At 36.9% G+C, this 23,052-nt stretch overlaps 3 protein-coding genes across 5 annotated transcripts in view; 1 reads left to right on the top strand and 2 right to left on the bottom strand.

The window, feature by feature from the left end:
- LOC104760497 (uncharacterized serine-rich protein C215.13-like) overlaps window positions 1-1,573 on the top strand; it is a 9,405-nt gene extending 7,832 nt beyond the window's left edge. Inside the window, exons 2-3 of one of the 3 annotated variants that reach the window (XM_010483422.2) lie at window positions 26-316; window positions 387-1,573. In XM_010483422.2, coding sequence (XP_010481724.1) covers window positions 400-1,470 — 1,071 coding nt within the window. In that variant the 5' untranslated portion in view covers window positions 26-316; window positions 387-399 and the 3' untranslated portion in view covers window positions 1,471-1,573. The other 2 variants (XM_010483426.2, XM_010483425.2) reach the window with 2 other exon arrangements.
- On the bottom strand, window positions 3,800-6,113 carry LOC104760496 (galactan beta-1,4-galactosyltransferase GALS2-like). The gene is made up of 2 exons (XM_010483421.2): window positions 4,848-6,113; window positions 3,800-4,351 (listed from the first exon to the last, which is right to left on the bottom strand). The coding sequence occupies exons 1-2, from the start codon at window positions 6,008-6,010 to the stop codon at window positions 4,006-4,008; spliced, it is 1,509 nt and encodes a 502-aa protein (XP_010481723.1). The 5' UTR covers window positions 6,011-6,113; the 3' UTR covers window positions 3,800-4,005.
- Window positions 22,768-23,052, bottom strand: part of LOC104760495 (probable GMP synthase [glutamine-hydrolyzing]) — an 8,266-nt gene continuing 7,981 nt past the window's right edge. Inside the window, exon 6 of the mRNA XM_010483420.2 lies at window positions 22,768-23,030. Within this exon, the coding sequence (XP_010481722.1) occupies window positions 22,871-23,030 (160 nt within the window). The 3' untranslated portion in view covers window positions 22,768-22,870. The remainder of the gene's footprint in view (window positions 23,031-23,052) is intronic.

The raw sequence follows: 23,052 nt of genomic DNA on the forward strand, positions 1-23,052 counted from the left end.
GGCTTGTGGTCTACACAAACTTCAGGTAAAGTACTCCAAACCCTTTGGTAATATTATAATAAGTGTGGTTCGTGCGAGCATATCTATCATGATCTGATATTGTCTCAATCCTGGGCATAGTCTCATGTCAACGATGTTAAATAATTTTAAACCTTCTATTATTTGTTTATGTTTATAGTTATAAAGTCAATAACCTTAGGCCGAGACTAATACGCAGGACGCGGAAAGAAAGCTGGACGTGCAAATCATGACTCAGTGTAGCCACTATAAGCCACCAGACGTGCAATCCATGCTTACTCTTTGTGACTCTGTATAAGTATCCATCATCTCTTAGCCTTAATACTTAGCCATTTGTCATTTTCTTTTCTTACTAATTGACAATTCAGGTTGGAAAATAAAATGGTGGCTGCAGTTCTTCTGCCAACGGTTAGCTTCAGAGACGAAAGTTCTCGTGAGGATTGGCAAGTTCTAAGCAGAATCGATTCGAAGAAGAAGATTCTGGTCAAGCAAACGAGTATGATTCAATCCGAGAGAGATATATCCATGGACCCGAAATCAATCAGGTCGTTGTCTATGTCTGGTTCGATGAGAAGGAACGATAGCTTCGATATGGTTCTCTTACCGGCGATGTCACCTCCTAGAGATTTAGATTCGCCTATGCCTCTTCCGTTGCAGCCAGTTCGGACTAAATTTCTGAGCCGTAGCCTCCCAAACTCAACCGCTGCTTCTCCAAGACAACGTTCGGGTCTAATGCGGTCGCTCAAAAACAAGGAACAGGACTCATCTTCTGCGGCATACAAGAGAAGCAAATCTTGTGGGTCTACTAGCAAGAGACTCTCCCTTAAGAGGAACTCGTTCTTCATTAAAACCGAGTCGAACAAGAGCATCAGCAATAATAATACATTAGAAGACGGATTCAAATGCAACGCTCTGTGTTTATACCTCCCTGGTTTCGGTAAAGGAAAACCGATCAGATCATCACGGAAAGATGATTCTTCTTCCTTCACTCGAACTACCACAACGACGACATCATCGTCATCAACCATTACCGTTTCAAGAACCGTATCCGTCAGAGAATCCACAACCACTACCACAGTGATCTCAGCTCGAGCTTCAATGGAGAAATTCGATTGCGGCTCATATACTTCGGAATCCGGTGGAGAAGAAGGAGGAAATCACTTCTATGACTTACCGTCCGAGCTAATAAAAAGTGGTTCTGGTGATAACGACCATGACGATCCCGTTTCAGCGGCTTTCGTGTTTGACAAGGAACCTGTTGAGAAAGAGATCAAAGGTGTTTTAAAGGTTTCTGGTTCGAAAAACAGAAAATCGATGGAGTCTTCTTCACTGCGTCAGGTTCGATTCTCCACGTCATCACCGGTTTCATACCCTACGTCTCCGGTGATCTCTCCACGGTTGTTAGAAGCCTCCAAGAATTTCAATGCTTTCTTGGAAGCTCAAGCCGTTTGACTGATGATGGAGTCTTTAACTACGAATATATAATATAAAATGTAATATACCAAAGTCATGTCAAACATTTTCCTTTGGTAATATAAATTCCCAAAATTCAATATATGAATGTATTTTGTAGGCATGTCTAGTTTGATTTAGTCTCTCGATTGGTTTATGCAAAACTTCTTTGTTATTTGTAAAAATTAAACGTCAAAAACAAATGAAAAGTTTAATACCATTGGCGTGTACATTTTGCAAACATAGCTGTTGGATATGGGTTTCACCCAGCCTTAACAGGCCATCCGATCGGCCCATCTCAGGATTGGTCAATAAAACTAGAGGAAAGCGTTGACTAGCGGATACGCGATTCTGGGCCGAACAAGCTTCTAGAAGGGCCTAACTCGACATCCAGCCCGCTAAGCGACGGCCCTAACAGAGACGATCGCCATTTGCGGTACCACATCGACCCCAAAGCGCAAGGATAAAACGTCCCATCAGCTATAAATAGAGGCTCTCTAGCCAAAGAGAGAGGACATTCTGGAACGGGAGTCTAAACTGTTGAGTAGATTCTAGTTCTAAGTTTAGTAGTCTTCAAGCAAGAGTTCAATATTGTAATCAGTCGACCGACTCTATTAACTAATATTGTAAACTTGCCGATTTTCGACTATCTCAATACAAGTCCTTTGTTTCGCCCATTTTTGTTTATTATCCTTGATACAGTACCCGTACTCATTCAACAATAGCGTTTTAGGTAAACTGAAAAATATAATTCTATTAATTTAGGTTGTCAAAATTAACCAAAAAATGGTTCAATATTCTTTAAATTATGTTTTGCTTCACCGGGAATAGTAAGTTAGTAACCTAAACGCAAATGCAAAAGTAGCCAGGACCGGACTTATAAAGATGAGTTTCAATATAGGTTTAAATTTCATTAGACTCGGATCTGGCTAGAATCTGGCGACACATGTTTTGGCCAACCCAGTTTGGTCCTACCTTACAACGCTGTATCTATCTTGTAGAATCAGTTCTAAACTAGTCCAAATTCCATTATAAATTAGAGTTGGACAAGTTACAAGTACATATATTAATACAAATATAATTGTCTTTTTGTCTAAATCACGTACGTGGTTGCTTTCTTATTAGGTTAGGTGGACGACGAATATTATAGGATTAGTGGTTTATAAATAGAAACTGTAGATTTGCAGAGAATATCACAGCTGCCACACGATCATGTTGTTTTCGACTACTTGTATTAAAATGTTGTACCCGACAACTTCAAAAACATTATAAATGGTTTAAGTCCGTTCATTACAAAACCCTTACGGAAAAATTTCCATTCACCTTACAAAACAAAATCAAAATTACTAAATTTTGTATGAATTGTAGGGTTCGTGAATGGTGCTATAGTTTTTTGTTTTTATGTATCTTGTTTGCATAGAATTAAATGCTGAACCGTCGGTGTGCATTCTCTCATTTTGTATGAATTATTAAAACGAAAAATGATTAAATGAATAATTGTTGTCGTTATTAGGAGATTTTAGTTGATTGGGAATAATTTGTTGAGCATTTGGGCACCAATGAGACTTTCCACTTTCCAGCCTTTGCGACAATTAACAACCACGAAACTTGGAAGGTCCCTCTTCGTGGGGTCTATCTTCTACACTTGTGTTTTCATCACAAATAATAATAAATAAATAAATAAATAAGTAAAAATTACCTTTTCTACTGCCATATTGAAAATAATCAAATAAAAATTTATGAAATTACTATTATTTGATGACCAAAAAATCTCAAAAGTATTTGAAGACGGAGTCTAGTGGAATACAAGTTATTTTCCCATAATGTTATAATATTTCACATTCCCATAGCAAATATTCGAGTATTTATTTAATGACTCAATTATAAGGAAGAAAATGAGGAAACTTTTGATTAATTAAGACGACAAAGATCCATTGGAGACCACAACAACTTTCACTAATTTATATAAATATAAAGAGGTTTAGCTTTGGCGGATCAGTGGTGCTTGGATATTTTGTTGGCGCTTGTTTTGAGATAATTGAACTTTCTGAAACGTTACGGAGGTTTTATGAGGAAGAGCACCTCCTGTCAAAACCTGAGCTCGAATTGGAGACGAATATGTATAAGGAGATTATTGGTGGACCCCGCAATGAATGAGTGAAGGAAAGTACTGTGTTTTGTTTCTTTACTTGTTGTGCAATTTACTGTGGTTGAATGAACTTATTTAGTTATCTATTTCGCCTTTGATGAAAAAAAAAAAGATATATATATATATATATGTATATAAAGAGGTCACTTTTTCCAAATACAAATAACCAAAAATACTATATTAAGCCCATCAAAAAAGATGCTTATATACCAAGAGTCTGAGCTGTAATGATGAAGTCTATGATTCTATGAACCCATTTTATAATACAATAAAAGAATTTACTTAAAAAAAAAAAGAAGTCATAAAAATTGTTACATTCGCCTAAATATATTCTAAAGATTTACGTTACATTGCATATAATGAAAACATATCTTCTCTTGTTGTATTCATTGCCTTGTCCTAAGCAAGCGATCTCCAATCGTCCTGATCTCAAACGTCTTGACGGCGAGGCCAATATCGCGCATTGTGGTATCAAGAACGTAAGGATTGTTATCATGAACGATCCGGGTACCGTTATAAAGATGACGACAAGGCTCACGTCGCTGCGAGATCGAACCATGGTAGTGAAAATACCGGATTTGCTTTTCCGCTCTGTGGTATGTCTTCCCTTGTAGATTCTGAGACATGTGAACTCCAGTCGCAAATACATTACGCGGCTGAACCGCGTATTTCCTATCCCGTCTTGGTACTTTCTTCACATCTCTATACGCCAGTTTCTCAAACCCCCATTTCCTGAAATCAAAACACACATTCACGTATCAATCATCAAAAGAACAACAATACCACATAATGTGGATTACACTTTGTTGTTGATAAGAACACATAGCCAACACGGCAACACACTCTAGCTTAATTCTAATTCTGGTATCTAAAATCTAGAATCTTTGTAGACACAATCTTTAAAAATACACCCATCAAAATCAAATCAAACCCATTCTCGAATTGGTTTACATAAATTTGGAAATCTCAAAAAGCTAGAATCTTTGAAAACAACTCTCACCCACATGGACCACCACTGAAAGGAGACTAATGAAAAAAAGTGTTCCCAACCAAAAAAAAAACCTCTTTTCACATGTAAAAATGTTAACAGAATCTTATGCTCAATTTCACATACCCAAATCTACAATTCTATATGCTTAAAACACAAAATAGTTTACTAAAACAATGAATCAAATAAAAACCAAAACTTTCAAATTCCGGTTAAGATAAAAAGACTCAATTTGTTTACCTGTAAGTTCTGGCCGGACCATCACCGCCGTAACAAAGCTGACTACTCATAGGCATCTGTTCAATAGTAAACTGAGAATATCCTTTCAAAGATTCCATCACCGAAGAGATCGTCTCTTTGGCCGGAACATAAACAAACTCATCAACATCGAAAAAAAACACCCACTTCGCCATGTACCTATACCGATGCAAACAATCATTCACAACCATGAACTGGTTATGATAATACCCATCGAACCGTTCTTGCTCTCTTGTATCATGTACCGTCACTCTCCCTAACTCAATCCATGGCTTCAACACCTCAAACACTTCCTCTGAGATCCCACCGGCGTCGTGAAGCACAAAATGAGATCTTTCCCCGAAGAAACGAACATGGTAAGCGACCCATTCTCTGATTCGCTGCGGGCTTAAGTTCCCGTACAGAGACGAGCCGCAGTAGAGGTAATCGTATTTTGCTTTACGGTTCGAGTCGTAGAGAGAGAGATCGACGGTGTTCGGAGCTTCGACGAGGACGGGGATTGAATCGGTGATGTTCCGATCTGTGTCTCCGGTGGTTGCGTGGAGGAGAAGAGTACCACCGGTGTTTCTAGGGTTTATCACGGTGGTTTCTGGAAATGTACAGTTCACGACGACGGTTGTGTAAACCCTACCGTAACCCCAATCGGTTAAGATTTTAGTACCGTCGGTTAAAATCCGGTTATCGGATTGGTTTAACGGAACCCATTCGCATCGGTAAGTGGGACGAGCGTAGACGTGAAGCGGTTTAGATGATAAACCGATAACGGCGAACGTGTTAACGCCGCCTCTGTAAGCGTTCATCAACACGAAGTTATAAGCCGCCCAGCCGTAACCAGTAAACGTCCGTTTAATAACGCCGTTAGTTAACTCCGTGTCTTTTTCAGTTAACGGCTGTTTTGTAACGACGTTATCTAAAGTGGTGGTGGTGGTATTGACGGTGGAGTTGACGGCGGAGATGCGTGAGATGCAGAAACGGAGTTCGGAGGCGGAGATGGAGAAAGAAGAAGGGATGAAAGGGAGGAGGGTGGCTAGAGTGCAGAGGACGAGTAAAGCCATTAAAGCGAGTTTGAGCTCAGCTGAGAAGTTCCATAAGAAAGAGATGAGGAGGTTTTTGTCTTTAGTGTTTTGGTCTCTCTCTTTTGCCATTCTTCTTCTTCGCTGATTGAATCGTACGAAGCGAAGAGAAAGTGAAGCGACAGAGCAGAGAGATATAGACAGAGTAAGAGAGAGAGAGAGAAGTAGTAAAATTGGAGAATTTAACATTAATGAAGAGACTTAATTTTTTTTTTAATCTTATGTACATATTTAAATAATGGTTATTTAACTTATTATTTATAGAGAGAAAACAAATAAAATTGGAGAATTCAACAATAATGAAAAGTCTCCTTTTATAATTTTTTAGTATGAAGTAAATAATAATTATTAATGATTTTTTTGATTTTAAATATATTATTTAAATATATAAGTTAATTCTACATCATTTGACTGAAGTTAGTTTGAATTGTATGACTAAATTTTAATATTAATGATTTTATTGGTCTTAAATTTTATTATTTAAGTTAATTCTACATCATCTAACTGAAGTTAGTATGATTTGTATGACTAAATTTAATTAAATTTTCAGAGAATATGACTGTATAATTTTATAAGCGGTTGAAACAAAAAATTGACCTTTGAATAATTGATAACATTTTAGATGTGATTACTGATACTAGTTTATAATATTTAGAGTCTAATTTATGATAACAAATATTTTAGATGTGATAAAATTATATTTAAATATTAGTAAAATATATAGGTAAATTAATTCTTTGTGTAAAAAAATAGTAGTCATGTGAAAATTATTACTAAAAAAAACGAAAATTTATAAGTGACATTATTGGCAAACAGTTATATATTATTTATTTTCTTGTATTTTTTAAATTAAATATTGAAAGGCTTCAAATATAATTCTTTTGAGGAAACTTTATTCAACTTTTTAAATATAGCGAAGGAAGAAAACTATACATGTGCTAAACAGCATGTTATGCATTTTTTTATAAAGAGAAATTAAAGTTAATTTTTAATAAGCAGCCAAAATGAGTTAGATTGAGAGAAAATAAAAAAGGTTTTAGCTTTTTTTTTGCTTAACAGCTTTTCTTGTATTTTACGCTGTTTACAAAATCGATCCTCTAATTTCTGCAATAAGTCACAGCTTAATTAATAATGGAAAAAATGTCATCGAACTTTTAAATTGTGGTCATTTTAATCACGAACTTTAGGTAATGCTATTAAAAACATAAACTTCTGTTGGCTTACCATTTTAATCACCATATATTTGTTGACCACGACTAATTGGACATGATGTTAAATCCCTAAACGAAGCATTAAGCCGACGTTAAGATGTCGTTAATCCGTTTAACGGAAGTGCAAAACGACACCGTTTGAACCAGAGAAAACCCGATCAAAAACCCCAAATCGAATTTCCAATCCCTAATTTTCTCGTTTTCCCCATTATCCCTAATTCTCTATTTTCCCAATCGATTTCTCAGTTTTTATCTCCAATCAAAAACTCTTTATCTCATTCTTATCCAACAGATATGAGTTGCAATTCTGGGCAATCATGTAGTGAAAAGAAAGACCATGGATGCCATGGTGTTCCCTCGAAGTGTCATTGCGGCAAAGATGTTGTTCTCTACACATCGAACACGCAAGCAAACCCAGGAAGACCTTTCTTTCGCTGTCCAAACAGAGGAGATATATGTAATAGATTTGTTTTGCTTTTGTGTGTTTTCGAGTTTTGATTGAAGTTTTTGTTTTTCAGGACCATTTGTTTAAATGGGTTGAAGAATGTGTATACGAGGAGGTTGTAGATGCTTTACCAAAATTTTCCTTCATTGGCAGAGAGATTGAAGATTTGAAGGAAAGGATCGAAGAACTGAAGGAAGATGGAATGTTGATCAAAAGAGACACCAAGAAATGGAAATTGATGAGCTCAATGTGCTTGGTGTGTCTTAATTTTAGTGTCATTCCCATTGTGATGCTTCTTCTTAAAACCAAAAACCAGAAATTTGTACTTGGTTAGTAGAGTCTTTTGTATTCTGTTTCGAGTTTGTGGTAATGTGACTTTGTAATGGTAGGTTGACAATGAAAGACTTGTTTGACAATGTAATGGTAGTTTGGTAATGCGAGTCTTAAAACCAATTCTTAAATAGAACTTGTTTTGACAATAAACCAAAAAACTTGTCAACAAAACAAAACAAATCCTTGACAACATAGATATGTTCTACTTTGGTCATTGCCCTTATGAGAAAACAAAACAAAAAACTAGTTGGAACACTCAAACCATGATGCAAATCTACCAAGTCATTGCCCTTGTGATCCTTCTCCTTGTGATCCTTGCGGTTGTGGTCCTTCTCCTTGTGGTCCTTGCGGTTGTGGTCCTTGCATCTGTGCTCTTGACGCGTGTGCTCTTAAGACATGTGCTCTTGATCCTTGTGGTACTTGAGAAGATTGAGATCCAACCGGTACTTGATGAGATTGAGATCCAACCGGTACTTGATGAGGTTGAGATCCTTTTTGTCCTTCATGAGCTCCTTCTCCTTATGGTACTTGATGAGCTTGTGATCCTTGTTGTTGCGGTACCTAATTCAAGTGTATGTCAAAAAAAAAAATTGTAAGCTATGCTAAAAACTTGACAAAATAAACATATATTTGTAAGCTAAAAACCTGATATTTTCTTGGTCTCCCTCTTGGTCTCTTTGGCACACTAACAACTGTGGGATTTTTGCAACCTTGCTTGTTGTGGCCTTCTTGATGACAGTTAGAGCATATCATGATCCTTTTTTCCCTTGACATTTTCTTGGTATTTGAAGAAGATGAAGATTCATTTCTTCCTTTCCTCCGATCATGGTTAGAAGGCCTTCCTGGATTTCCTCTTCTCCATGGTGGTGGCAATACAGACAACCTATTCAATCTAGGTCGCAATGGCATCCCTTGCACAGGCCTAATACCATCAAGGTATGTCTCTCGCCACATTTTCTTTGTGTAGTAGTCAGAAACATAATCCTCAACCTTCTTTTTTTTTTCCTATTATCACACTTGCCGTATGAGAACATGAGATTCCAACCATTTGCCACTTCCTACATCCACAAGTTCTTGCATCTATATCAACACTATAACCTACACCACTCTCCCATACCTCATGTATGTTGTTTCTGGCCATATATCTTTTGCAATATTGGGCTCCAGCAATTGCTTTTTCAATCTCTGCATGAGCTCTTCTTGTAAACCGTGTCTTCAACCTATCAGCTATGATAAACCTCTTTGCATTTCTGACCATGTACTGTCTTCTTATATCCTCAAGCAAATCCAGCAAAGGCTTTCTCCTGGCTTGTCTAATAGTCCTATTGAATGACTCACTGAGATTGTTAAGATTGTCATTGCAATCTGTACCAATCTTAAAAAAAGCTCTTGACCAGGTTTTTGGATTTGTAAGTTGTAGAGTGGTGTATGCTTGAGAATTGTACTGCTTGAGTTCTGCCATATTGTCATTGAACTGCCCTGTGGTGTAGAGGTGTCATTGTAACCAGACCCAAACTTCCTGAGAGTTGTCTCAAGACCAAGTCTCAGTTATCATCGTTTTCTATCTCTACAACTGCCCAAGCAAGAGGCACAATCCTATTGTCCCGATCCCTTCCAACTGCAGCTAGAACATGCCCTTTTATATCCCATTTTAAAAAAGTTCCATCTATACCTATGATAGGTCTACAAGTTTTTTTCCATGTATCCTTTTGAGCTTTAAAACATATATACAACCGAAAAAACCTCTGTTTGCTTCCAACCACTGGCCCTGGAGCTGTCTCAATCTCAAATTCTGAGCCAGGGTTCTGATTCAATACCTCCCCTTGATAATCCCATATTCTTGCAAAGTGTGATTCATGACTATCCTTTCTTGCACTCATCACCTTGGTCTTCGCCTTTGCACACTGATCTGGAGTTACTTCTAAGTTATATTCTCTCTTAATCTCAGCAGCCATCTCGTATTTTGTAAGCTTAGGATTTACTCTAAGCCTTTCGTCAAACAAGAAAGCTATAGAAGACCTCTTCAACATCTTTGAATACCCTGACCTAACACATATATGCTCATTCACATAAACTCTAATTTGCATCATATGCTTCCTCTTCTCATATGAGCAATACACTCTCCAAGGACACTGAACACCATCCTCATCAACGTAGCAACACTTTGCACCAACCAAGAAAGCATTGGACCGATAGAGTTTAATATCATACCTTGTCTTCAACGAGTACATCAACACGGCAAGCTTGAAGTCTTTGGGAGAGTTGTATGTCTTCTCCACGGCTAGCAAAGACTCTGGATCAGACCAATCTTTAGGAGCTGCCTCATCTTTGTCTTCTTCTTTGATCTCGTCTTTGTCGTCCGACGACAAAGGATCCGGTAGCTTGTCATCGTCCCATATATCATCCCCACTGTCGGAATCAGAACCACCTTCCTCTGTTCTAACCATCTCTGGGAAATCATCTTCGATGTTTACATTAGCAACTTCTTCGAGAGCCGGTTCTTCGACATTAGCTTCGTCATTTCCACCACCAACTGCGTCATCAACATCATTGCAATCCTCATCTCCAAACACCGCGCAATCATCTTCGCTGTCGTGCTCAACTATAGCCTCCACTTTGTCATCTTCATCACTTCCATCACTTCTTTTTTTACGTTTTCCACGCTGACGTGAAGCTCCAACATTACCTTTCTTTCCTTCAGCTCCAACAACAGATTCAGATACACATACCTCACTACCTCCATCTCCGACATTAGAATCTGCAACTGCAACGTCTTGCGGTGGAGGTGGAGCTCCATCTTCAACTCGAGCCTCTTCATCTAATGGGTTTCGATCAAACACAATTAGACTCCGTGATTCATCTTCTGGTGGAGGTGGAGTTNAACCGGTACTTGATGAGGTTGAGATCCTTTTTGTCCTTCATGAGCTCCTTCTCCTTATGGTACTTGATGAGCTTGTGATCCTTGTTGTTGCGGTACCTAATTCAAGTGTATGTCAAAAAAAAAAATTGTAAGCTATGCTAAAAACTTGACAAAATAAACATATATTTGTAAGCTAAAAACCTGATATTTTCTTGGTCTCCCTCTTGGTCTCTTTGGCACACTAACAACTGTGGGATTTTTGCAACCTTGCTTGTTGTGGCCTTCTTGATGACAGTTAGAGCATATCATGATCCTTTTTTCCCTTGACATTTTCTTGGTATTTGAAGAAGATGAAGATTCATTTCTTCCTTTCCTCCGATCATGGTTAGAAGGCCTTCCTGGATTTCCTCTTCTCCATGGTGGTGGCAATACAGACAACCTATTCAATCTAGGTCGCAATGGCATCCCTTGCACAGGCCTAATACCATCAAGGTATGTCTCTCGCCACATTTTCTTTGTGTAGTAGTCAGAAACATAATCCTCAACCTTCTTTTTTTTTTCCTATTATCACACTTGCCGTATGAGAACATGAGATTCCAACCATTTGCCACTTCCTACATCCACAAGTTCTTGCATCTATATCAACACTATAACCTACACCACTCTCCCATACCTCATGTATGTTGTTTCTGGCCATATATCTTGTGCAATATTGGGCTCCAGCAATTGCTTTTTCAATCTCTGCATGAGCTCTTCTTGTAAACCGTGTCTTCAACCTATCAGCTATGATAAACCTCTTTGCATTTCTGACCATGTACTGTCTTCTTATATCCTCAAGCAAATCCAGCAAAGGCTTTCTCCTGGCTTGTCTAATAGTCCTATTGAATGACTCACTGAGATTGTTAAGATTGTCATTGCAATCTGTACCAATCTTAAAAAAAGCTCTTGACCAGGTTTTTGGATTTGTAAGTTGTAGAGTGGTGTATGCTTGAGAATTGTACTGCTTGAGTTCTGCCATATTGTCATTGAACTGCCCTGTGGTGTAGAGGTGTCATTGTAACCAGACCCAAACTTCCTGAGAGTTGTCTCAAGACCAAGTCTCAGTTATCATCGTTTTCTATCTCTACAACTGCCCAAGCAAGAGGCACAATCCTATTGTCCCGATCCCTTCCAACTGCAGCTAGAACATGCCCTTTTATATCCCATTTTAAAAAAGTTCCATCTATACCTATGATAGGTCTACAAGTTTTTTTCCATGTATCCTTTTGAGCTTTAAAACATATATACAACCGAAAAAACCTCTGTTTGCTTCCAACCACTGGCCCTGGAGCTGTCTCAATCTCAAATTCTGAGCCAGGGTTCTGATTCAATACCTCCCCTTGATAATCCCATATTCTTGCAAAGTGTGATTCATGACTATCCTTTCTTGCACTCATCACCTTGGTCTTCGCCTTTGCACACTGATCTGGAGTTACTTCTAAGTTATATTCTCTCTTAATCTCAGCAGCCATCTCGTATTTTGTAAGCTTAGGATTTACTCTAAGCCTTTCGTCAAACAAGAAAGCTATAGAAGACCTCTTCAACATCTTTGAATACCCTGACCTAACACATATATGCTCATTCACATAAACTCTAATTTGCATCATATGCTTCCTCTTCTCATATGAGCAATACACTCTCCAAGGACACTGAACACCATCCTCATCAACGTAGCAACACTTTGCACCAACCAAGAAAGCATTGGACCGATAGAGTTTAATATCATACCTTGTCTTCAACGAGTACATCAACACGGCAAGCTTGAAGTCTTTGGGAGAGTTGTATGTCTTCTCCACGGCTAGCAAAGACTCTGGATCAGACCAATCTTTAGGAGCTGCCTCATCTTTGTCTTCTTCTTTGATCTCGTCTTTGTCGTCCGACGACAAAGGATCCGGTAGCTTGTCATCGTCCCATATATCATCCCCACTGTCGGAATCAGAACCACCTTCCTCTGTTCTAACCATCTCTGGGAAATCATCTTCGATGTTTACATTAGCAACTTCTTCGAGAGCCGGTTCTTCGACATTAGCTTCGTCATTTCCACCACCAACTGCGTCATCAACATCATTGCAATCCTCATCTCCAAACACCGCGCAATCATCTTCGCTGTCGTGCTCAACTATAGCCTCCACTTTGTCATCTTCATCACTTCCATCACTTCTTTTTTTACGTTTTCCACGCTGACGTGAAGCTCCAACATTACCTTTCTTTCCTTCAGCTCCAACAACAGATTCAGATACACATACCTCACTACCTCCATCTCCGACATTAGAATCTGCAACTGCAACGTCTTGCGGTGGAGGTGGAGCTCCATCTTCAACTCGAGCCTCTTCATCTAATGGGTTTCGATCAAACACAATTAGACTCCGTGATTCATCTTCTGGTGGAGGTGGAGTTCCAACAAATGATATCACACCTTTATTTCTCACTTTCGGCATTTGGCACTGAGAAATCGATTGGGTTTGAGGAGAAATATCAAATTGGGGAAATGAGAATTAGGGATTTGGTTTTCAATGGGATCGATTTGGGGATTTTTTGTTCTGTTTCTCTCGTGTTCAAACGGTGTCGTTTTAACACTAACGGAGAAGATTAACGACATATTAACACAGGCTTAATACTCCGTTTAGGGATTTAACGTTATGTCCAATTCGTCATGGTCAACAAATATATGATGATTAAAATAGTAAGTCAACGAAAGTTCATGTTTTTAATGATCTTATCTAAAGTTTATGATTAAAATGATCACAATTTGAAAGTTCGTAATTTTAATAACATTTTTTCTAATTAATAATGTATCATCGACCTTTTTTTGTAAAGTTTATAGTAACAAATCAAAATTTAGTAAAACGGACTCTTGCTTCTTCTTTTTTATTTCCTTTTACCGACGTTGACACGGTATGGGACTTTTGCTCTGTGGCAAACCATTATATTACACGTCATCAACTACGAACGTGTATGACACGTGTCAGCTTTCTGACCTGCCATGTAAATTATTACTATAATATAATTATTATTCGTTTCTTTATTTATTTTACTTTTTTGGCATAGCAAACGGTCGAAAAAAGGAGGCTAGTCGGCTACTGTTTTCAGAATCTCGAAGACTACTCAATCATCATTATCCTTTNATCTGTACCAATCTTAAAAAAAGCTCTTGACCAGGTTTTTGGATTTGTAAGTTGTAGAGTGGTGTATGCTTGAGAATTGTACTGCTTGAGTTCTGCCATATTGTCATTGAACTGCCCTGTGGTGTAGAGGTGTCATTGTAACCAGACCCAAACTTCCTGAGAGTTGTCTCAAGACCAAGTCTCAGTTATCATCGTTTTCTATCTCTACAACTGCCCAAGCAAGAGGCACAATCCTATTGTCCCGATCCCTTCCAACTGCAGCTAGAACATGCCCTTTTATATCCCATTTTAAAAAAGTTCCATCTATACCTATGATAGGTCTACAAGTTTTTTTCCATGTATCCTTTTGAGCTTTAAAACATATATACAACCGAAAAAACCTCTGTTTGCTTCCAACCACTGGCCCTGGAGCTGTCTCAATCTCAAATTCTGAGCCAGGGTTCTGATTCAATACCTCCCCTTGATAATCCCATATTCTTGCAAAGTGTGATTCATGACTATCCTTTCTTGCACTCATCACCTTGGTCTTCGCCTTTGCACACTGATCTGGAGTTACTTCTAAGTTATATTCTCTCTTAATCTCAGCAGCCATCTCGTATTTTGTAAGCTTAGGATTTACTCTAAGCCTTTCGTCAAACAAGAAAGCTATAGAAGACCTCTTCAACATCTTTGAATACCCTGACCTAACACATATATGCTCATTCACATAAACTCTAATTTGCATCATATGCTTCCTCTTCTCATATGAGCAATACACTCTCCAAGGACACTGAACACCATCCTCATCAACGTAGCAACACTTTGCACCAACCAAGAAAGCATTGGACCGATAGAGTTTAATATCATACCTTGTCTTCAACGAGTACATCAACACGGCAAGCTTGAAGTCTTTGGGAGAGTTGTATGTCTTCTCCACGGCTAGCAAAGACTCTGGATCAGACCAATCTTTAGGAGCTGCCTCATCTTTGTCTTCTTCTTTGATCTCGTCTTTGTCGTCCGACGACAAAGGATCCGGTAGCTTGTCATCGTCCCATATATCATCCCCACTGTCGGAATCAGAACCACCTTCCTCTGTTCTAACCATCTCTGGGAAATCATCTTCGATGTTTACATTAGCAACTTCTTCGAGAGCCGGTTCTTCGACATTAGCTTCGTCATTTCCACCACCAACTGCGTCATCAACATCATTGCAATCCTCATCTCCAAACACCGCGCAATCATCTTCGCTGTCGTGCTCAACTATAGCCTCCACTTTGTCATCTTCATCACTTCCATCACTTCTTTTTTTACGTTTTCCACGCTGACGTGAAGCTCCAACATTACCTTTCTTTCCTTCAGCTCCAACAACAGATTCAGATACACATACCTCACTACCTCCATCTCCGACATTAGAATCTGCAACTGCAACGTCTTGCGGTGGAGGTGGAGCTCCATCTTCAACTCGAGCCTCTTCATCTAATGGGTTTCGATCAAACACAATTAGACTCCGTGATTCATCTTCTGGTGGAGGTGGAGTTCCAACAAATGATATCACACCTTTATTTCTCACTTTCGGCATTTGGCACTGAGAAATCGATTGGGTTTGAGGAGAAATATCAAATTGGGGAAATGAGAATTAGGGATTTGGTTTTCAATGGGATCGATTTGGGGATTTTTTGTTCTGTTTCTCTCGTGTTCAAACGGTGTCGTTTTAACACTAACGGAGAAGATTAACGACATATTAACACAGGCTTAATACTCCGTTTAGGGATTTAACGTTATGTCCAATTCGTCATGGTCAACAAATATATGATGATTAAAATAGTAAGTCAACGAAAGTTCATGTTTTTAATGATCTTATCTAAAGTTTATGATTAAAATGATCACAATTTGAAAGTTCGTAATTTTAATAACATTTTTTCTAATTAATAATGTATCATCGACCTTTTTTTGTAAAGTTTATAGTAACAAATCAAAATTTAGTAAAACGGACTCTTGCTTCTTCTTTTTTATTTCCTTTTACCGACGTTGACACGGTATGGGACTTTTGCTCTGTGGCAAACCATTATATTACACGTCATCAACTACGAACGTGTATGACACGTGTCAGCTTTCTGACCTGCCATGTAAATTATTACTATAATATAATTATTATTCGTTTCTTTATTTATTTTACTTTTTTGGCATAGCAAACGGTCGAAAAAAGGAGGCTAGTCGGCTACTGTTTTCAGAATCTCGAAGACTACTCAATCATCATTATCCTTTACGTATAAATAAAATAAAATAAAACATATAAAAATTTTAGTTCAAACAAAAAAAGAAGAGATAAAAAAATATTTATGTACTTTGTCGTGTCATTTCTTACATGGAGTCTCATTGGTACTGTTTTTTTCTTCTTCTTTTCCTTAGCAACGGTTGCTTTTTTTGTTTGGTCAGATTTACCAGTGACAAACAAAACAATAGTAGAATTATTATTACTTACATTTTCGTTACTTTTTTAACACCTAATTAAGGTTTTAAGTAGATGTTGCAGATAAAATAGACTAATTCGTTATTTGTTTATTCAACTCTATTTTTCAACTAGATAACAATTTATTCCAACCTTAATTAATTTATTTATATGAAAAATGGTTCATATGGTCTACAACATAATATGTATGTTCTTTGTCCTGTCATTACTTACGAAGTTACATGGAGCCTGGTTAGGACTGTTTTCTTTTTTACCAAATGTAAAGTATTCTTTGTTTGGCTGTTCAAATAAACAAAAACAAATTTACCAATGGTTTTATTTTCTTGACAATGATAACATTTTTAACAAAGATNCCTTGATAATCCCATATTCTTGCAAAGTGTGATTCATGACTATCCTTTCTTGCACTCATCACCTTGGTCTTCGCCTTTGCACACTGATCTGGAGTTACTTCTAAGTTATATTCTCTCTTAATCTCAGCAGCCATCTCGTATTTTGTAAGCTTAGGATTTACTCTAAGCCTTTCGTCAAACAAGAAAGCTATAGAAGACCTCTTCAACATCTTTGAATACCCTGACCTAACACATATATGCTCATTCACATAAACTCTAATTTGCATCTTATGCTTCCTCTTCTCATATGAGCAATACACTCTCCAAGGACACTGAACACCATCCTCATCAACGTAGCAACACTTTGCACCAACCAAGAAAGCATTGGACCGATAGAGTTTAATATCATACCTTGTCTTCAACGAGTACATCAACACGGCAAGCTTGAAGTCTTTGGGAGAGTTGTATGTCTTCTCCACGGCTAGCAAAGACTCTGGATCAGACCAATCTTTAGGAGCTGCCTCATCTTTGTCTTCTTCTTTGATCTCGTCTTTGTCGTCCGACGACAAAGGATCCGGTAGCTTGTCATCGTCCCATATATCATCCCCACTGTCGGAATCAGAACCACCTTCCTCTGTTCTAACCATCTCTGGGAAATCATCTTCGATGTTTACATTAGCAACTTCTTCGAGAGCCGGTTCTTCGACATTAGCTTCGTCATTTCCACCACCAACTGCGTCATCAACATCATTGCAATCCTCATCTCCAAACACCGCGCAATCATCTTCGCTGTCGTGCTCAACTATAGCCTCCACTTTGTCATCTTCATCACTTCCATCACTTCTTTTTTTACGTTTTCCACGCTGACGTGAAGCTCCAACATTACCTTTCTTTCCTTCAGCTCCAACAACAGATTCAGATACACATACCTCACTACCTCCATCTCCGACATTAGAATCTGCAACTGCAACGTCTTGCGGTGGAGGTGGAGCTCCATCTTCAACTCGAGCCTCTTCATCTAATGGGTTTCGATCAAACACAATTAGACTCCGTGATTCATCTTCTGGTGGAGGTGGAGTTCCAACAAATGATATCACACCTTTATTTCTCACTTTCGGCATTTGGCACTGAGAAATCGATTGGGTTTGAGGAGAAATATCAAATTGGGGAAATGAGAATTAGGGATTTGGTTTTCAATGGGATCGATTTGGGGATTTTTTGTTCTGTTTCTCTCGTGTTCAAACGGTGTCGTTTTAACACTAACGGAGAAGATTAACGACATATTAACACAGGCTTAATACTCCGTTTAGGGATTTAACGTTATGTCCAATTCGTCATGGTCAACAAATATATGATGATTAAAATAGTAAGTCAACGAAAGTTCATGTTTTTAATGATCTTATCTAAAGTTTATGATTAAAATGATCACAATTTGAAAGTTCGTAATTTTAATAACATTTTTTCTAATTAATAATGTATCATCGACCTTTTTTTGTAAAGTTTATAGTAACAAATCAAAATTTAGTAAAACGGACTCTTGCTTCTTCTTTTTTATTTCCTTTTACCGACGTTGACACGGTATGGGACTTTTGCTCTGTGGCAAACCATTATATTACACGTCATCAACTACGAACGTGTATGACACGTGTCAGCTTTCTGACCTGCCATGTAAATTATTACTATAATATAATTATTATTCGTTTCTTTATTTATTTTACTTTTTTGGCATAGCAAACGGTCGAAAAAAGGAGGCTAGTCGGCTACTGTTTTCAGAATCTCGAAGACTACTCAATCATCATTATCCTTTACGTATAAATAAAATAAAATAAAACATATAAAAATTTTAGTTCAAACAAAAAAAGAAGAGATAAAAAAATATTTATGTACTTTGTCGTGTCATTTCTTACATGGAGTCTCATTGGTACTGTTTTTTTCTTCTTCTTTTCCTTAGCAACGGTTGCTTTTTTTGTTTGGTCAGATTTACCAGTGACAAACAAAACAATAGTAGAATTATTATTACTTACATTTTCGTTACTTTTTTAACACCTAATTAAGGTTTTAAGTAGATGTTGCAGATAAAATAGACTAATTCGTTATTTGTTTATTCAACTCTATTTTTCAACTAGATAACAATTTATTCCAACCTTAATTAATTTATTTATATGAAAAATGGTTCATATGGTCTACAACATAATATGTATGTTCTTTGTCCTGTCATTACTTACGAAGTTACATGGAGCCTGGTTAGGACTGTTTTCTTTTTTACCAAATGTAAAGTATTCTTTGTTTGGCTGTTCAAATAAACAAAAACAAATTTACCAATGGTTTTATTTTCTTGACAATGATAACATTTTTAACAAAGATTAATGACATTAACAAAGGTGGGCAAGCGTAGGTAGGCCTTAACAAGAAAAATATGACACTTGTCTCATAATCAGAGCCAATGTGAATGGAAATAAAATACAAATCAGGGCCTAAAAGTGTGATGATGTGAATAATGGGCCTTATTTTATCACTATACTATATACAGTACTTTGGTTTATAAAAATTTCATGTGTTAAGCAAGTAGTTTATGTTCTTTACAACAGGAGGAATCCATCCACAACAGAACCATTTTCTCTATTTTGTTTGTAANATATGCTTCCTCTTCTCATATGAGCAATACACTCCCCAAGGACACTGAACACCATCCTCATCAACGTAGCAACACTTTGCACCAACCAAGAAAGCATTGGACCGATAGAGATTAATATCATACCTTGTCTTCAACGAGTACATCAACACGGCAAGCTTGAAGTCTTTGGGAGAGTTGTATGTCTTCTCCACGGCTAGCAAAGACTCTGGATCAGACCAATCTTTAGGAGCTGCCTCATCTTTGTCTTCTTCTTTGATCTCGTCTTTGTCGTCCGACGACAAAGGATCCGGTAGCTTGTCATCGTCCCATATATCATCCCCACTGTCGGAATCAGAACCACCTTCCTCTGTTCTAACCATCTCTGGGAAATCATCTTCGATGTTTACATTAGCAACTTCTTCGAGAGCCGGTTCTTCGACATTAGCTTCGTCATTTCCACCACCAACTGCGTCATCAACATCATTGCAATCCTCATCTCCAAACACCGCGCAATCATCTTCGCTGTCGTGCTCAACTATAGCCTCCACTTTGTCATCTTCATCACTTCCATCACTTCTTTTTTTACGTTTTCCACGCTGACGTGAAGCTCCAACATTACCTTTCTTTCCTTCAGCTCCAACAACAGATTCAGATACACATACCTCACTACCTCCATCTCCGACATTAGAATCTGCAACTGCAACGTCTTGCGGTGGAGGTGGAGCTCCATCTTCAACTCGAGCCTCTTCATCTAATGGGTTTCGATCAAACACAATTAGACTCCGTGATTCATCTTCTGGTGGAGGTGGAGTTCCAACAAATGATATCACACCTTTATTTCTCACTTTCGGCATTTGGCACTGAGAAATCGATTGGGTTTGAGGAGAAATATCAAATTGGGGAAATGAGAATTAGGGATTTGGTTTTCAATGGGATCGATTTGGGGATTTTTTGTTCTGTTTCTCTCGTGTTCAAACGGTGTCGTTTTAACACTAACGGAGAAGATTAACGACATATTAACACAGGCTTAATACTCCGTTTAGGGATTTAACGTTATGTCCAATTCGTCATGGTCAACAAATATATGATGATTAAAATAGTAAGTCAACGAAAGTTCATGTTTTTAATGATCTTATCTAAAGTTTATGATTAAAATGATCACAATTTGAAAGTTCGTAATTTTAATAACATTTTTTCTAATTAATAATGTATCATCGACCTTTTTTTGTAAAGTTTATAGTAACAAATCAAAATTTAGTAAAACGGACTCTTGCTTCTTCTTTTTTATTTCCTTTTACCGACGTTGACACGGTATGGGACTTTTGCTCTGTGGCAAACCATTATATTACACGTCATCAACTACGAACGTGTATGACACGTGTCAGCTTTCTGACCTGCCATGTAAATTATTACTATAATATAATTATTATTCGTTTCTTTATTTATTTTACTTTTTTGGCATAGCAAACGGTCGAAAAAAGGAGGCTAGTCGGCTACTGTTTTCAGAATCTCGAAGACTACTCAATCATCATTATCCTTTACGTATAAATAAAATAAAATAAAACATATAAAAATTTTAGTTCAAACAAAAAAAGAAGAGATAAAAAAATATTTATGTACTTTGTCGTGTCATTTCTTACATGGAGTCTCATTGGTACTGTTTTTTTCTTCTTCTTTTCCTTAGCAACGGTTGCTTTTTTTGTTTGGTCAGATTTACCAGTGACAAACAAAACAATAGTAGAATTATTATTACTTACATTTTCGTTACTTTTTTAACACCTAATTAAGGTTTTAAGTAGATGTTGCAGATAAAATAGACTAATTCGTTATTTGTTTATTCAACTCTATTTTTCAACTAGATAACAATTTATTCCAACCTTAATTAATTTATTTATATGAAAAATGGTTCATATGGTCTACAACATAATATGTATGTTCTTTGTCCTGTCATTACTTACGAAGTTACATGGAGCCTGGTTAGGACTGTTTTCTTTTTTACCAAATGTAAAGTATTCTTTGTTTGGCTGTTCAAATAAACAAAAACAAATTTACCAATGGTTTTATTTTCTTGACAATGATAACATTTTTAACAAAGATTAATGACATTAACAAAGGTGGGCAAGCGTAGGTAGGCCTTAACAAGAAAAATATGACACTTGTCTCATAATCAGAGCCAATGTGAATGGAAATAAAATACAAATCAGGGCCTAAAAGTGTGATGATGTGAATAATGGGCCTTATTTTATCACTATACTATATACAGTACTTTGGTTTATAAAAATTTCATGTGTTAAGCAAGTAGTTTATGTTCTTTACAACAGGAGGAATCCATCCACAACAGAACCATTTTCTCTATTTTGTTTGTAAGATGATTTTGAAAAGGGGAAAATATAGTTCTAAACTATAGTAATTACAAAATTAAGCTTATGATGATTGATGGTACGATTTAGAATGGACAGATCGAGGATAGAGTATATGATTAGCTCAACAACGATAAGAAAGAAAACCACAAAGTGAACACAAGTGTTCTATATAATATTACACGATAAATAAACCTCTGCAATTGATTAGATCTCCAATGATGATGATTTTAAACTTAGCTTTTATCAATGGATGTAAAAATGATGAAATACGTCATTATGTGCCATCATTATCCCCCATGACTCGATTTTTTTAATTTTAAAACTGTACCATAATTTAATTTTCATATATAATTTCGTTCATGTCGGGCTTTATACATTTTTTTAAAAACAATAGTTCTGATAGTTATAAATATATTATTTAAAAGTATCGTAAATTTGATCTTAAGAAAAAGAAATAAAAAGTGTAAATTGTCTTTCATCGAACAACCATCACCGATAGATAAGCTTGTCAAACTCATCGATAAAAAAATACTAATATATATAACGGGTTAAATACAATTAGTTTGCAACAAAGCAAAATCAAGGATGGATTTCATAAAAGTTAATTTTATTTTTAATTTGGAAATAAGAATTGCATGATGTTTTGAAGAAGATGGGGTCTAGGCGTCTAGCTAACAAAGCTTCTTTTCATATTTTTCTTCCAACTCAAAAGCTAATAAAATTTGTTATCAACTAATTAAAAAAGAAAAACAATATATAAAAAAGTTTCATTGATAATCTATACCACATGACATTGCTTCCCAACTTTTTAGCACATGCTATGTGTGATCTCTCTTCTTTACATTATTCCCCATATCCCACAAACTATCACCTTTTAACCTCAAAAAACAATGAAACAAACTTAAAATAAATACCAACACTCATATATATATATAATAAATTCAGAGCAGAATCACACACACAAACACCAAAAAAAAAAAAACTTTTGTACAAATATCAATACCTAAAGTTAGGACCTCAAACCTAAATATCACATGGTAGATATAGTACTAACAATGTTGACAAAAAGAAAAGATATAGTACTAAAATACTATAACACATAAATATTATTTAGTTACATAAATTAAAGCCAATGTGACAACAAACAATGATCCTTTTTGCCTATAAAGCCGCCATGGCAGTACACTCGTGATGCCTCGGACATGTGATCAAGTGGTCGTTAGTTAAACCGGCGGCTTGCATTAACGAATGTATAACCGTCGGACCAACGAACCTAAACCCACGACGAACCATGTCTTTGCTTATGGTCTCCGATTTCGATGTCTTAACCGGAATCTTTTGGC

This window comes from Camelina sativa, chromosome 18 (genome assembly GCF_000633955.1).
Source record: "Camelina sativa cultivar DH55 chromosome 18, Cs, whole genome shotgun sequence".
Classification (NCBI taxonomy): domain Eukaryota; kingdom Viridiplantae; phylum Streptophyta; class Magnoliopsida; order Brassicales; family Brassicaceae; genus Camelina; species Camelina sativa.

Excerpts from the sequence above, each read along its gene's own strand:
- LOC104760496 (XM_010483421.2), bottom strand. The coding sequence starts at position 6,010 with ATGGCAAAAGAGAGAGACCAAAACACTAAAGACAAAAACCTCCTCATC. Across the intron at positions 4,352-4,847 it reads GGTCCGGCCAGAACTTACAG|GAAATGGGGGTTTGAGAAAC; the intron begins GTAAACAAATTG and ends TTTTGATTTCAG.